This window comes from Schistocerca serialis, chromosome 5 (genome assembly GCF_023864345.2).
Source record: "Schistocerca serialis cubense isolate TAMUIC-IGC-003099 chromosome 5, iqSchSeri2.2, whole genome shotgun sequence".
Classification (NCBI taxonomy): domain Eukaryota; kingdom Metazoa; phylum Arthropoda; class Insecta; order Orthoptera; family Acrididae; genus Schistocerca; species Schistocerca serialis.
In genome coordinates, this window is record NC_064642.1 from 609,125,053 (window position 1) to 609,142,475 (window position 17,423).

The 17,423-nt window shown below is 41.5% G+C and overlaps 1 protein-coding gene across 3 annotated transcripts in view; it reads left to right on the forward strand.

Moving 5' to 3' along the window:
* Positions 1-17,423, forward strand: part of LOC126480782 (saccharopine dehydrogenase-like oxidoreductase) — a 136,059-nt gene that overhangs the window by 68,999 nt on the left and 49,637 nt on the right. For all 3 annotated transcript variants that reach the window (XM_050104090.1, XM_050104091.1, XM_050104092.1), the window contains exons 3-4: positions 16,118-16,305; positions 16,390-16,519. In XM_050104090.1, coding sequence (XP_049960047.1) covers positions 16,118-16,305; positions 16,390-16,519 — 318 coding nt within the window. The remainder of the gene's footprint in view (positions 1-16,117; positions 16,306-16,389; positions 16,520-17,423) is intronic.

Consider the following 17,423-nt stretch of genomic DNA (forward strand, 5'->3'; position numbering starts at 1 on the left):
GATCGGCGTGAAAGGAAGTGCTCCATCGCAGCGACGCCCTGGACGTGCGGGATATTTGTGCATAAGGAAGTGGCATCAATGGTTACAAGGATGGTTTCCGGGGGTAACGGATTGGGTAAGGATTCCAGGCGTTTGAGAAAGTGGTTGGTGTCTTTGATGAAGGATGGGAGACTGCATGTAATGGGTTGAAGGTGTTGATCTACGTAGGCAGAGATATGTTCTGTGGGGGCTTGGTAACCAGCTACAATGGGGCGGCCGGGATGATTGGGTTTGTGAATTTTAGGAAGAAGGTAGAAGGTAGGGGTGCGGGGTGTCGGTGGGGTCAGGAGGTTGATGGAGTCAGGTGAAAGGTTTTGTAGGGCGCCTAAGGTTCTGAGGATTCCTTGTAGCTCCACCTGGACATCAGGAATGGGATTACCTTGGCAAACTTTGTATGTGTTGTTGTCTGAAAGCTGACGCAGTCCCTCAGCCACATACTCTCGACGATCAAGTACCACGGTCGTGGAACCCTTGTCCGCCGGAAGGATGACGATGGACCGGTCAGCCTTCAGATCACGGATAGCCTGGGCTTCAGCATTGGTGATGTTGGGAGTAGGATTAAAGTTTTTTAAGAAGGATTGAGAGGCAAGGCTGGAAGTCAGAAATTTCTGGAAGGTTTGGAGAGGGTGATTTTGAGGAAGAGGAGGTGGGTCCCGCTGTGACAGAGGACGGAACTGTTCCAGGCAGGGTTCAATTTGGATAGTGTCTTGGGGAGTTGGATCATTAGGAGTAGGATTAGGATCATTTTTCTTCGTGGCAAAGTGATACTCCCAGCAGAGAGTACGAGTGTAGGACAGTAAATCTTTGACGAGGGCTGTTTGGTTGAATCTGGGAGTGGGACGCAAGGTGAGGCCTTTGGATAGGACAGAGGTTTCGGATTGGGAGAGAGGTTTGGAGGAAAGGTTAACTACTGAATTAGGGTGTTGTGGTTCCAGATTGTGTTGATTGGAATTTTGAGGTTTTGGAGGGAGTGGAGCTGGAAGTGGGAGGTTGAGTAGATGGGAGAGACTGGGTTTGTGTGCAATGAGAGGAGGTTGAGGTTTGCTGGAAAGGTTGTGAAGGGTGAGTGAGTTGCCTTTCCGGAGGTGGGAAACCAGGAGATTGGATAGTTTTTTGAGGTGAAGGGTGGCATGCTGTTCTAATTTGCGGTTGGCCTGTAGGAGGATGCTCTGAACAGCCAGTGTGGATGTGGGAGAGGAAAGATTGAGGACTTTTATTAAGGATAGGAGTTGACGGGTGTGTTCATTGGCTGAGTTGATGTGTAGGTGAAGGTTTAGGTGGGTGAGGGCAATGGATTGTTCAGTTTGGAACTGGTATAGGGACTGATGGAAAGAAGGGTTGCAGCCAGAGATGGGAACTTTAAGTGTGAGGCCTTTGGGGGTAATGCCAAATGTCATACAAGCCTGAGAAAATAAAATATGCGAGCGTAATCTGGCTAGGGTGAAGGCATGTTTGCGGAGGGAATGTAAATAAAACTTAATGGGGTCGTTGTGGGTGTGTTGTGAGGGTGACATGGTATTAGAAGGTGGAAAGTGTAACATGAGGTTGAAATGAAAATGAAAATAACTGGAGAAAGTAACTGGAGATCTGTTGTGAAAAAAGGTGAAAAAGTGTTGGATAAAGCTGGGCTATGTTGATCCTGTGGTGAACTTGAGTTGGTAGACAACGATGTGCACAAAGGTTAGGTGGTTGTGTTGCCGCCAAAACACGATAAAGGATGGAGAGATTCGGGAAAATTTCGAGAAAACGGCGTGTAAATGTATTAAAAAGAGTGGTTTTGTGGTGGCAGATTATGAAAATGAGGCTAACAATTGTCTGGCGAAGAAATAATGACGTTAAAACCTGTGGGAAGCGGCTAAAATTTATCAGTGATGTAGGAAAAACGGAAATGGAAATAAAGCGAAAGTTATCAGAACTAGACGAAATGGTTGTTTAATAGGTGAAAGGAACTGTTTGTGGACTAGAAACGGTGGATTTTATAGCAGCGGTAGTGTTGAAAGCGGAAAAAAATTTTTTGGTTATGGTTTGGAAGTGGGTAACATATTATTGAGTATATATAGGCGGGATAAAATTGTATGGTAGATTACGGTAAAAAGGAGAAGCTGAATACAAAGTGAAACTACTGGCAAAAACAAAAAGAGAAAATAAGACGACAGAAAAGATTTCGAAATGCAACAGTGACAATAACAAACGTAATTGTTGGGTTCAAATTAATGATATGAATTAATAGAGGGAAACATTCCACGTGGGAAAAATATATCTAAAAACAAAGATGAAGTGACTTACCAAACGAAAGCGCTGGCACATCGATAGACACACACAAACAAACACAAACATACACACAAAATTCAAGCTTTCGCATCAAACTGTTGCCTCATCAGGAAAGAGGGAAGGAGAGGGAAAGACGAAAGGATGTGGGTTTTAAGGGAGAGGGTAAGGAGTCATTCCAATCCCGGGAGCGGAAAGACTTACCTTAGGGGGAAAAAAGGACGGGTATACATTCGCACACACACACACATATCCATCCGCACGTACACAGACACAAGCAGACATTTGTAAAGGCAAAGAGTTTGGGCAGAGATGTCAGACGAGGCGGAAGTGCAGAGGCAAAGATGTTGTTGAATGCTAGGTGAGGTATGAGTGGCGGCAACTTGAAATTAGCAGAGATTGAGGCCTGGTGGATAACGGGAAGAGAGGATATATTGAAGAGCAAGTTCCCATCTCCGGAGTTCGGATAGGTTGGTGTTAGTGGGAAGTATCCAGATAACCCGGAGGGTGTAACACTGTGCCAAGATGTGCTGGCCGTGCACCAAGGCATGTTTAGCCACAGGGTGATCCTCATTATCAACAAACACTGTCTGCCTGTGTCCATTCATGCGAATGGACAGTTTGTTGCTGGTCATTCCCCCATAGAATGCATCACAGTGTAGGCAGGTCACTTGGTAAATCACGTGGGTGCTTTCACATGTGGCTCTGCCTTTGATCGTGTACACCTTCCGGGTTACAGGACTGGAGTAGGTGGTGGTGGGAGGGTGCATGGGACAGGTTTTACACCGGGGGCGGTTACAGGGGTAGGAGCCAGAGGGTAGGGAAGGTGGTTTGGGGATTTCATAGGGATGAACTAAGAGGTTACGAAGGTTAGGTGGACGGCGGAAAGACACTCTTGGTGGAGTGGGGAGGATTTCATGAAGGATGGATCTCATTTCAGGGCAGGATTTGAGGAAGTCGTATCCCTGCTGGAGAGCCACATTCAGAGTCTGATCCAGTCCCGGAAAGTGTCCTGTCACAGGTGGGGCACTTTTGTGTTTCTTCTGTGGGAGGTTCTTGGTTTGAGAGGATGAGGAAGTGGCTCTGGTTATTTGCTTCTGTACCAGGTCGGGAGGGTAGTTGCGGGATGCGAAAGCTGTTGTCAGGTTGTTGGTGTAATGGTTCAGGGATTCCGGACTGGAGCAGATTTGTTTGCCACAAAGACCTAGGCTGTAGGGAAGGGATCGTTTGATGTGGAATGGGTGGCAGCTGTCATAATGGAGGTACTGTTGCTTGTTGGTGGGTTTGATGTGGATGGACGTGTGAAGCTGGCCATTGGACAGGTGGAGGTCAACATCAAGGAAAGTGGCATGGGATTTGGAGTAGGACCAGGTGAATCTGATGGAACCAAAGGAGTTGAGGTTGGAGAGGAAATTCTGGAGTTCTTCTTCACTGTGAGTCCAGATCATGAAGATGTCATCAATAAATCTGTACCAAACTTTGGGTTGGCAGGCTTGGGTAACCAAGAAGGCTTCCTCTAAGCGACCCGTGAATAGGTTGGCGTACGAGGGGGCCATCCTGGTACCCATGGCTGTTCCCTTTAATTGTTGGTATGTCTGACCTTCAAAAGTGAAGAAGTTGTGGGTCAGGATGAAGCTGGCTAAGGTAATGAGGAAAGAGGTTTTAGGTAGGGTGGCAGGTGATCGGCGTGAAAGGAAGTGCTCCATTGCAGCAAGGCCCTGGACGTGCGGGATATTTGTGTATAAGGAAGTGGCATCAATGGTTACAAGGATGGTTTCCGGGGGTAACGGATTGGGTAAGGATTCCAGGCGTTTGAGAAAGTGGTTGGTGTCTTTGATGAAGGATGGGAGACTGCATGTAATGGGTTGAAGGTGTTGATCTACGTAGGGAGAGATACGTTCTGTGGGGGCTTGGTAACCAGCTACAATGGGGCGGCCGGGATGATTGGGTTTGTGAATTTTAGGAAGAAGGTAGAAGGAAGGGGTGCAGGGTGTCGGTGGGGGTCAGGAGGTTGATGGAGTCAGGTGAAAGGTTTTCCCCCTAAGGTAAGTCTTTCCGCTCCCGGGATTGGAATGACTCCTTACCCTCTCCCTTGAAACCCACATCCTTTCGTCTTTCCCTCTCCTTCCCTCTTTCCTGATGAGGCAACAGTTTGTTGCGAAAGCTTGAATTTTGTGTGTTGAGGCATCTGCAGCCCCCCAGTTGTATAAGGCTTGTTCAGGCATGCAGGGCTCTGCCTGAGTGATGGTTGTTTCCCTAGTGTCTCATGGGATCCCTATGGAATGGTCTCATCAAACTACTACTCCTGATGGGACGGGTGTACCATCTGTACTGTCAGGTAATACCTACACCCGCTACTCAAAAAGAGCTCGATTGGGCAGTCCTCCCAAATAGCAGTCTCAGAATCATAGTAACAGGGCGTTAGTGTGCCATAAAACTTTCACTGAAATCAAGCAAAGAGGGGGAACCTTTGAGAAGAGCTCTCCTTCCTATATTCATAAGACATTGGAAGGTATTGCTGGGTCTCTAAAAAAATGTCAAACAACTTCATAATGGAACACTTCTAGTTGAAACTTCTAAGTCAAACCAAATATCTAAGTTCCTGGGATGTAAAGCCTTAGATGACTACCCAGTCAAGGTTGAGTTGCATAACACCCTTAACTTTAGTAAGGGCGTGGTTACCCGCTGAGATATAATGGAGGTGGGCCCTGCGGAGTTACATGAAGAATGGAAAAATATGGGTGTCATGGAAGTGCAGAACTGTAGGAGGAGAGTCAATGGCAAATTGGAAAAATTGGCAACATTTCTACTCATGTTTAGTGCTCTGAAATTACCTGAACATATCCTTGCAGGCTATATCCGTCGTAAGGTTTGTCCATTTGTTCCTAATGCAATGTGATGCTGCAAATGTCAACAATTTGGCCATACCACTATGGGACGTAAGGGGAAGTCTGTGTGTGGCAGTTGTGGTGGCTTAGCTCTCAAATCAGGCAATTCTTGCACACTTCTTCCAAAACGCGTAAACTGTTCTGGGGTTCACACAGTGTGGAACAGAAATGTGAGGTTTACAACGAGGAAAGGAAAAATCAGGAGTTGAATATAAAGAGATGCACACCCTCTGGTGAAGCTAAAAAAGCTTTCAAAGCTATGCAACCACCAGTTTTTGCTACTTCTTTTGCATCAGCCCTTAAGATGCCAATCACTAAGTGTGTTGACTCCACACAAACTCAGACCACAGATTCACGTGTGAGCACATGCACTTGTTGATGTACCTGTGGGGGAAATGCTCCACTTGAAAATGAAGTTGTTCAAAAGCCATCAGCAACAGGCTTACCACCTAAGCCACATACCACTACCCAATATCAGAAGCCAGCTGAGCCATCCTCGGAACCCAGGCAACCCCCTCCTTTTCATCCTTTGAAAAGTAGTTCCAAGTCCAAGAAAGTGATAGTTAAATGTTTGGATTGGCGAGCTCTTGAGGATATGGACTTCCAGTTGCAGGAACCGGAGAGCAAGGAATCGGCTAACAGTCCCCCTGACCTCTCTGGTAAATCACTGCCTCCGAGGGAGGAACACAAGAACAACCATTACTAACCAATGGCTTCCACAGGGATTTCTGTGTTGCAGTGGAATTTGAATGGATATCACTCACATTTGGAAGAATCACAGCTACTGGTCCAGGAGAAACCGTTCTGCACCTGCTTACAAGAAATGCATCTTAAAGTCACCGACACACGTGCATTACAGGGCTCCCACGCATACAAGAAGGACGATACTTCTGGAGACAGGGCTAAAGATGGAGTGGCTGTTTTCATTGATGATAGATGCCACTCCCCTCCTGTCCCTCTTACCATGGCCATGCAAGCAATTGCTGTGAAAGTTCTCACTCCCTTTAATATCACAGTGTGTTCCTTGTACCTTCCCCCTAATGATGCTTTGGATGCAGATGCACTGGCAGAACTCTTCTGGGGGTGATTTCGATGTGCTATGGGGCTTGGCTACCAATTGCTCCAGGGATTGAATGATTGAGCGACTCGTCCATTCTGAGAATATCAGCCTTCTGAATGCATATCAGATGACACACTTTTCCACAGATACAGGGTCTTTTTCAGCCATTTACCTTTGTTTTTGTTCCCCTGCTATTGCAGACTCAGTGCAGTGGAAGGTAGCTCCAGATTTACATTCTAGTGACCACTTCCGAGTGTGGATCCGTCTGCTGACTAGGACAGTGGGTGACAGGAGACCATGCAGATATATGACACAGAGGACAAATTGGTTACAGTACAGTCGACAGGCTACTTTAAAAGGAATTGTGCACAGGAGGTGATGGCCCATATCACTTGTGAGATCAAACAGGCTGCCACAGAGTCCATTCCCTGGTCTAGTAACCAACTCAGATGACAGCCTGTACCTTGGTGGAATGACGAGTGTCAACTGGCAATTAGGGCCAGACGAACAGCTCTGCGGAACTTCTAACACTGTCTAACTACAGACAATATCCATACCTTCAGATCTGTAAGAGCACATGCGAGGTGAGTGATAAAAGAATGGAAGAGGGCTTCCTCAAGGGAATTCACGACTTCCATTATTCGGTCCACTTCCACTGCACAAGTTTTGGAATCAATAAGACAGATTTCAGGCAAGGGTAGTAAATGTCCCCTTACAGCCTTGTCAAGTAATGGGGTCATGGTAGAAATGCCAGGAGACACGCTCAGGTTTTAGCTGAACACTTCTTTACTGTTACTACATAATCCAGACAAGCTCCTGCTTGACAGGTGTTCTGTAGGACTGCAGAGATGAGGGAGCTCAATTTCTTCTTGCATAATGAAGTACTCCACAACCTTCTGTTCTCCATGTGGGAACTGGAATCAGCTTTGTCTGCAGCCAGAGACACTGCTCCATGACCTGATGAAATCCATTATGCCATGCTTTGTCATCTGTGCCCTGAAGCGAAGGACAGCTCCTCTCGTGTTTCAATCAGATCTGGTTTGATGGACAATACCCCAAGACTTGGAAGGAGACAATATTAATTCCATTCTGGGAACCAGGCGAAGACCATAGCAACCCTAATAGTTACCAGAGTGTCACCCTTACCAGTTGTATGGGTAAGATTATTGAACACATGGTCAACTGCCACCTCGTCTGGCTGCTCGAATCCCGAGGTCACCTGAGCTGCTCCCAGTGCGGTTTCAGGCACTACCATTCCATCCTTTACAACTTAGTTCTACTGGAGATGGCAATACAGGAGTCCTTCTTATGCTGAAACCATTTGGTTTGTATGTTTTTTGACCTCAAAAAAGCATATGACACTACTTGGAGATAAAACATCCTTTGCCAACCTCATAAATGGGGAACTATGTGGATGTCTGCCACTTTTTATCCAATCCTTTCTTGAGATATGGCATTTTCGATATCACATTGGTGATACCATGTCTGACTGCTATGTGCAGGAGAATGGGGTCCCCCAGAGCAGTGTCCTCAGTGTCACATTGTTTGCCACTGCTGTCAGTGTCATTTCCTCTGCAGTCAGGAACTCTGTCAAATGCTCTTTGTTTGTGGAGGACTTTGCAATCTTCTACTCTTCCTCCAATCTTACGATGATCGAGGCTTTTTGTTTTTATTATTTGACTCAAAACTGACTTGGCTCCCACACCCGAAGGACCTACAAACAAAGGGCTTTCAGTCATTGAATATTTTGAAATACCTTAGCAAAAAAGCATGGGGAGCTGACAAGTCCTGCCTCCTGCAGTTTTGGATGGCATTTGTTCGATCACGCTTAGATTATTGCAGCATGGTCTGTGAATTAGCTCACCCTTCCTACCTCAAGATGTTAGAAGTTATCCACCATGAGAGCATTCAGATATTGACTGGAGCCTTTCAGACCAGCCCATTTCAGAGCCTGTGTGCAGAGGCTGGTGAACCACCACTCTGGATTCGGCGATGTATCCTTTTGGCAGGATAGGCACTGAAAATCTCAGCGCCACCTCAGTTATTGATATTTATTTCAGTGGTCCAACCAATTTTTGAATGGCTGTTCTGGAATCGGCTCCATGTGACCAAGCCATTTGGTATACATGCTACGGACTGTCTCAAGGATCTGGATCTATCAGGCATCGAAATACACAGCTAGGAATGGAATGCATTGACACCTTGGCATCTCCAGAGACCTGGAGTGATTTAAGCTTGACACAGTACATGAAAACTTGTACTCCAGATTTTAATTTTTACAACCTTGTTTTCATCCATATTAAGTACTTGCCACAGTTTTATCATTGTATATACAGATGGAGACCAGCAAGAGAATGCTCTCAGTTGCTCTGCTGTTTTCCCTGATAGGGTTTTTAAAGTGCACCTTCCAGAGCAATTTACAATTATGATGTGGATTTATATGGCATTCTGATGGCCCTAGAGAGGGTTCACAGACATCACCATACAAGGTTTCTTGTCTGTTCAGACTCTCTTAGTGCACTGCAAGCACTTCACAAATGTGTCTAGTAGACCCGCTGATTCAACTCATCCATGACTCTTTGCAGTGGCTGCAACACCATGGCAAGGAGGTGATCTTTTACTGGAAACCAGGCCACATTGGGATACAGGGCAATGACATGGCTGACTTAGCCACCAAGGAAGCATGTTGGGATGGTGCTGCCCATCAGTGTCACATCCCATCGCACGCCTTCATCTCATTTTGTGACAGATGCATCTTGCACCAGTGGGTGACTGAATGGTTTCAGGTGACAGACAACAAACTGTGGTTGCTCAAAACAACAACAAAGGTGTGGTGGACTTTGTGTCAGCCTTGCTGCTGGAAGGAGGTTCTGCTTACCAGACTGCGTATTGGACATAGTCCTTTAACACATGGCTTCCTCCTCTGGTGGGAAGATCCACCAGTCTGTGAAGTTTGTGGCATGCCGCTTTCAGTTCAGCATATTGTGCCTGTGTTTATGCTGTATACTGGTATTAGGGAAGCCTTCAGTCTCACTGGAGATCTGCCCACCATCCTCACAGATATCAATTCCAGTGTTACAAGGGTGGTGGCATTTTGGGCACTATTAGGCCTGTATCTCCGCAAAAAAAAGTAAAATTCGATGGAAAAAAGAAATCGTGTATGAGTTGTAAGGACGAGATATCAAAGCTAAATGAACGTATAAAAAGTCTACAATTCATAATCGGTACTCTAAAACAGGATATAAAAGAACTTCAATCGGGAAAATACGGGAAGCAAGAAGACACGGCCTCCACAGGAAAATGGGAATCAGTGACCGAAGAAAACTCTATCCAGCAAGATAAATCTCAAAGAAGCAGTGTAACTTTAATACAAAAAAACAGTGTGCAAAAATCGAGTGTAGTAAATCATGAAATACAGCCATCTGAAGAAAAACTGTTGCAAGGAACTGAAAGTAAACAAAAACGTGTGCAAACAAACAACTATAGCATGGTAGCGGAAAAGCATGAAAACAGATCAAACTTTCCTCGAAATCGCGAACTTCCAAACATACCGGTAGTGAAAAGTAAACTGTCAAATTCTCAAAGAAAGTTATTGACTGATTCTAATATCGTGTGCAAAAACAGATTCAGTGTGCTATCAGAAAAAACGAACATACAAAGTGAAGCAGATATACAAACGAAAGTTTCGGAACCGAAAACAACAAACGAAAACAGTCAACGTAAAAAACAAGATGCTGGCATTATTTATTTATTTTCTGATAGTCATGGAAAAGGACTGGCAAAGATCATGAACGAAAAACTAATAAATGAAAGTGTTATTGGATTTGTGAAGCCAGGTGCTCCACTGCGAGAAGTTACTCAGCATATTGACACACACAGTAACCATGGAAGTTGTAACTCTTGCATTATTTTAGCTGGCGCAAACGATGTCTACAAGAACGAGGCAAAATTCGCTTTGCGATCTTTAAGGGAAACATTGGCAAAAGTTATGGACATGAAAGTTTTCGTAATAAGCATCCCTATGAGACATGATCTCATCAAAACATCGTGTGTGAATGCAGAAATCGAAGCAACTAACCGAAAGTTCGAGAAAATATGCAAGCTCTTCAGCAATGTGACATATATTAATGCAGACAGTCAAAAAAGAGAGAATTTCACTACCCATGGATTGCACAGAAACAAGAAAGGGAAAGTAGCACTGTGCGATGCAATCATGGAACAATTAAACCGAAATCAGCCAGGCTTAGTGCAGCCTCCAATTGCAGCAGCAGCAGCAACGGAATCACCAATTTCAAATGAAGAGAATATTACTCCAATGGCTTCAGGAAGTGTTGAAGCGGCAAGAAGAGGATCCCCATCTAGCCTGGTTGCGGTTCCTCAAATTACAACTCCAAAAATTACAGCAGAAACGCCATCACACTACAAGTCAACTCGCCCAACACGAAACAGGAAAGCACCACAACGTTTTTTATGGCAAGTGATTCCAGAGAAATGTTGATTTCATCTTCTAAAACATCGCTCTGGAAAGAAAACTTCAATTGTAAAAGTGTTAAAAATGATATGTCATGTGCAGCTGTCGAACATAAGGTAGGCCAAAACAACCTAGTAAATAAGTCATCGTCGAAATTTATGCTCCTGCACCAAAATGTACAATCCTTATCAAATAAAGTTAGTGAGATAGAAATATTGTTATCAGATGAACTAAAAGAAGTGTCTGTTATATGTGTTAGTGAGCACTGGTTATCCGAAAATACGTTACATCACACAAGGATAGAGGGCTTTACCCTTTCATCTTTTTTTTGTAGGAAAACCTCCATGCATGGAGGAACATGCATATATGTTAGAGAGGACGTCAAACACGAAAATTTGAAGTTCACTAACCAGCTAGGGGAAGAGCAAAACTTCGAAATTTCTGCTACAGAACTGACAAATTTAAATATAATTGTTATTTGCATATATAGAAGCCCAGATGGAAATGTAACTACTTTCGTTGAAAATCTTGAGAAGGCACTTAACAGTATAAAAATAGTTAGTAAAACAACCATCATATGTGGTGATTTTAATATAGATTTCAACAAGAACTCAAAAGACAGATTAAACCTTGAGGCCTTATTAAAAACCTACAACATACATACAACTATCAAATCCCCCACCAGAGTCACCAAATCGTCAAGCAGTGCTATAGATCAGATACTAATAAATACAGATAAATATTTATACAAATCTGGAAATATGAATACAGGTTTCAGTGATCATTATGCACAGTTTATTGAATTTCCAGTAGACACTGCAGGAAATACTGAACAACAAATGACAAAAAAAGGTAGAAATTTTAGCAAGCACAACCTAGAACACTTCAGGCACTTACTGAAAAAAGAAACATGGAATGATATAGACAACTATGAGGACACATGTAAAAAGTTTGACATGTTCATGGAAATATTCTCCCATTATTTCAATATTTCTTTTCCAGTTAAAAACCAAACATTAAAAACTAAAAAAAGAAATGTTACATGGCTGACGAAAGGCATTAAAATATCATGTGCTGAAAAGAGGAGACTTTATGAACTCTCAAAAACACAAAATGTTACAGAAGAATTTCTGGTGCATTTCAAGAATTATAAGAGAGTGCTTCACAAAGTCATAAAAGAATCTAAAAAAACAACAAATGATCACCATATAAAAATGGCCAGGAACAAAATGAAAGCCATGTGGAAGATAGTCAGAGAACAAGTAGGAAACGAGGCCTCCCAAAATGTAAATCTCCAGGTAATCCAAGATGGCAAAAAAATTACAAATCCAGAAGAAGTAGCCAATGCTTTTAATACATACTTTGCAAATATTAGTGAAAAATTACTATCTGACATAAAATCTTCAAATAAAAATCCTGCTACAACACCATCCAATCAAAATAGAAACTGCAACTCCCTATTTCTTACTCCAACCAACCCTAAGGAAATTATACTATCAATAAGAGAGTTAAAAACAAAATTTTCAACAGGTGTGGATGAGATTCCAGATTATGTCATTAAAAATGTGGGGGACCTCATTGCAATACCATTAGCCCACATTTTCAACAGTTCATTAACAAATGGAGTCTTTCCTTCCTGCTTAAAGACAGTGAAACTAAAACCACTGTTCAAAAAGGGTAAGAAAGAGGACATAGCCAATTATAGACCTATTGCCTTACTATCTACATTTTCTAAAATACTAGAAAAAATTTTTCATAAGAGGTTGCTAGATTTTCTAGAAAAGTGCAAAATATTATCCACAACCCAACATGGCTTCCGGAAAGGCCGATCAACAGAAACAGCAATATATGAATTTCTGGGTGAAGTACTTGAAAAAATTGATAGTGGACAAAAAGTAACTGGCATATGCCTTGATCTGTCTAAGGCTTTTGACATCATAGACCACACTCTATTGCTGCAGAAGCTTGAAAGAATTGGTATCAGAGGTATGCCTAACAGCTGGCTTAGATCATATCTTACTGACCGCAAGCAAGTAGTAGAAATACATTTTCACAAAGAAAATAAATCAACAAGACATTATTCTGATTATAAAGCAGTAAAATATGGAGTACCGCAGGGCTCGGTACTTGGCCCCATCCTATTTTTAATATATATAAATGACCTAACATCAGCCAACCAGTACCATAGCACTATCCAGTTTGCAGATGACACAAGCATATTAGTCAGCGGGAAGACTGCAGAGATACTACAGACAAGACTGTCTGAGGCATTAACAAATGTTGTAAACTGGTTCAACCAAAACAAACTAATAATAAATAAAAGCAAAACAGTAGCATTAAATTTTCATAATATCAAGAGAAACATTGAAGAGGATATAAGAATTCAGATGTCAGACACAGATATTGCAAGTGTGCCTAATACAAAATTTCTGGGGATCTGGCTACAGGATAATCTTAGATGGGAAACTCACATTGACAACATATTAAAGAAGCTAAGTACCATGTGTTATTTAATAAGAGTGCTAGAAAACTGCTGTCATAAGGACTGTCTAATGACAGTTTACTATTCTAATATACATTCTGTCCTAAAATATGGGATCACTTTTTGGGGTAACTCGCCATCCTGCCTAAAACTATTCAGGATGCAAAAAAGAATAGTGAGAATCATGGCTGGAATAAAAAGGAACAAACCATGTAGACCATTATTTAATAGGATGGGGATTCTTCCCCTTCCATGTATTTTCCTATTTGAAAGTGCAATGTTTATAAAGAAATATACAATAACAAATCCTAGTATCCTCCCCAAAAATGAAAATGTTCATCATCATAATACAAGACAGAAAACTGACTTTCATGTACTCCATACAAAAACCAGTTTGTGCCAAAAAGGAACTTTACACCATGGAAAAATTATCTACAATAAATTGCCAAGAGAAATTAAAGTAATGACAGATGTAAAAAATTTTAAAGCAGCATTAAAAGAATATCTGTTGACACATTGCTTTTATAGTGTGGAAGAGTTCCTCCAAAATCCTCGAGAGTCTAAGTGATGATTATGCAAATACTGTAACCGTTAATATTGGCCTATAAATACATTCAGATGTAATTCTCAAGTTTATAATGGGGTTCAAGTATAAGTTGTATAGCGACTTGCCCAGTATATGAAGTAAAATTCTGTGAATGTAATTCTCTAGTGTACATGTCAGTTCATAGTGTAGAAGAGTTCCTCAAACATCCTTAGAGCTTAAGAGAGGATCATGCAAATACTTTAATCGTTAATATTGGCTTATACATGTATTCAGTTGTAAACTTCAAGTTTCTAATGTGGTTTAATTATAACTTACACATTGACTTGCCCAGTATATGAAGTGCTGTAAAATTTTGTGAACATAATTTTCTAGTTTCTAAAGTGTTTTAATTGTAAGATATACTTTGACCTGTCCAATATCTGATGTGCTGTACTGTACATGTAAGATTTACTGGACCAATAAATACAATACAATACAATATCCCTAAATTGGTGGGGAAGGGCAGCAGCCTGTAATACATTATGAACTACTCCGCATATGGGGACAGCCTTTGTCCCCACCCTTGAGATTTGCATGCTGACTTTTCATTAGGGTGCTGATGACCATGATGTTGAGTGCCCCTCAACCCAAATAATAATAATAATAATAATAATAATAATAATAATAATCATACAGAGCAGCACAAACTTTGATGCAGCTTCAGCAACCTTCACAAGCAATAGACAGACACCCTACAGTGCAAATGTTCAAATCTTCACGTTACGGGCCACGGGACAGATACAATGCCCCAGTTCACAATTATCACGAGTTGGCTCCAGAAAGAACTCCCTTTTCCATTGGCCACACACACACACCATTCATCGAAGACAACACATCCTCTGTCCACACTCTGGCCAGGCAAAGACCTTCTGCCAACTTTGTAGTGTTGATCTTCAAGCATTTTACCACACCTGGCACAGAATAAAGTGTACACACTGAAGATGACTCATTTAATGATACATATTCAGGGCATAAAAAATTAAAACAGACATAATTGTGTTTTTTATAAGTTTACCTCCAATAGCTTATTATTCTATAATTATTACCCAACAAGTTGCAGGTTCTCAGTTTACAACAATGACAACACTTCTTGTTAAGTGTGGAATGTCCTGCTGTGTGCACTCTGACTTGCCATACATACAGATTTGGTGCAACCGATATCGGCTCAAAACATCAAGACTCAACAGCAAGTTTAATTCTTCACCTGCTGCAGAGGCGTGATTGTCGTTGGCCTTGCAGCTTCCAGTTGCCTTGGAAACCACAGAGACAAGGGCACAGGCAATAATGTCATTCCCAGAACAGTTGTAGATGATAGAGGAGAACAGTCATTCCGAAATGTTAAATCAGTACAGCAGTACATATTATAATCTCTTGTGCACTGCAAGTAATGAGACATCTCTATTGCCCACTGTTGTAAATGATACTGTACTACGGAAACATTGTGAGTATAATGCAGAAAGGCTATCGCAAAACTGATTATGTTATTTTAGCATCTTAAATAGATCAGAGCTCTCTTTCAGCACCCACTCACAGAAAAAGGTGATGAAGTCTAGTAGCACCGCATAGCAGGTCCCTTACATCAAATAATTTCAGGAATGGTGACTGCAGAATACCTGTAAGATAAAAGTTCGCATACATATTAGCAGAACGACATTTCATGTATGGAATGGAACACGACATATTAAAAACATTCATACATAACACTCCAACAGTGTGACTTATTCCACATAGCCAAAGGCACTTCTTGATGACAAGTCTGTGGAACATGTATGATTGAATGTATGGCTAACTGTATCAAAAAGGAAAGAGAGAGAGAGAGAGAGAGAGAGAGAGAGAGAGAGAGAGAGAGAGAGAGAGGGAGAGAGAGAGAACAAACCTCGCAAGGAAACTAAAACTATAAGACAGAATTGGTGGCCAGTACTTACATTCATGAAGTGAAATTTCAGTATTGCAGAGAGAGAGAGAGAGAGAGACAAAACTACGTACACTATCCCAACTGTTGAAACTATTAGTTCATTCATTAAGAAGGAGAGAACAATAGGAGGAGAGGAAGGTAAAATAGAGGACAATGATCTTACTAATATTTTTGACAAAGGGACTATTAGTTCTGACAATTAGAATAGTGCTTGTACTTTTACACAAGTCTCTCGGTAGTACTGCTGAAGGTAAGGCACAGCCAAAAATTCTGTTTCAGTTTTATATTGTTTTGTATGGATAACTACTTCACTAAAAACACACTGGGCTTGTGGAGAACATTTATAAATAGGTGATTTTACACCTGTTACGACCTCTACCTTTCAGTTTATTGTGACTTTTGTTTTAGGGGAAGATTTGTCATACATACCAATTATAGAGGCAGACCTGCAGAATTTTGACTCACTGCTTCATATGGCCTCAAGAGCTCGTGTTGTTGTGAACTGTGTTGGTCCTTATAGATTGTATGGTGAGCCAGTAGTAAAAGCATGTATAGAGAGTGGTGCTCATCAAGTTGATGTTACTGGTGAAATTCAGGCAAGTAACTTTTGCATTACTTCTAAACATTATAATCTTGGGAACTTAGTTTTCAAGGAAAATTCTGTTCTCTTTTTGGTACAGTACATCCAAAAACTTATGCTCAGCTACAACACATTGGCAGAAGAGAAAGGTGTCTTCATTATTAATGCCTGTGGTTTCGACTGCATTCCAACAGACATGGGAGTAGTGTTCCTGCAAAATAAGTTTGGAGGTATGTGATGACTTGTTATAATTTAAATATTAAGTAAAATATAAGTTATTTATTGCCCCATATGTAAAAGCACAAAGAGACTTTTAAAATGTTTCATTCAAATTATTTATTACTTACAAGACTACAAGTGAATTTCAAATGGGTGGTGGTGGTGGTGGTGGTGGTGGTGGTGGTTATGTGGTGGTGATGGTGATGGTGATGATGACAATGACGTTATTAAAGTATGCTTTAAAATGATTTTGCTTAATCTGTAGCTAGGTATCAGTAAGCAATTTGCAATAAATAAAGTCTGTATACGTGGCTTGCACGCTGACTGTTTCTATGGTATTACTTTAGAAACTGCACAAATGATATCTAACATGAAGTTAACTAAGTATCCAACTATTTATAAAACCATGGAGTCTCATTTTACTGTGTTAACACTAGAACCAGACAAACTGACCATTCTGAAATTTTGTCTACCTGTAATCACAATATTTTTATGTTATACTTCAAATGTTTGTGGCTATTGTTTCCTTCCCCCAGTAACCCCACTGTAAAAATTATAAACCTGTATGTATACTCATTGCTTTTATCTCTTGCTGTATACTTACAAATACAGCAGCAAGCATTTTGATTGCTTAATATTTCTTTATGCAGTTATGTCACTTGAGACCTGCATTGAGTTTCAGAACAATAGTTCAGAGGTAGAAAAATTGAAAGATAATTAGGAGCTATTACTATGACTATATTCCAGACAGTTCAGAACTAAGTGAAAGTTGTTGTGATGTGTCCATAGAAGTTACATCAGTGACTGCTACAGTAGAAAAATAAACTTCCCCATCAAAACCAGGATGTCAATTAGGAAGAGATAGTATTTTATTCAACAGAGGGTGACAGGAAGAGGAAGAGGTAAGTGTTAGTT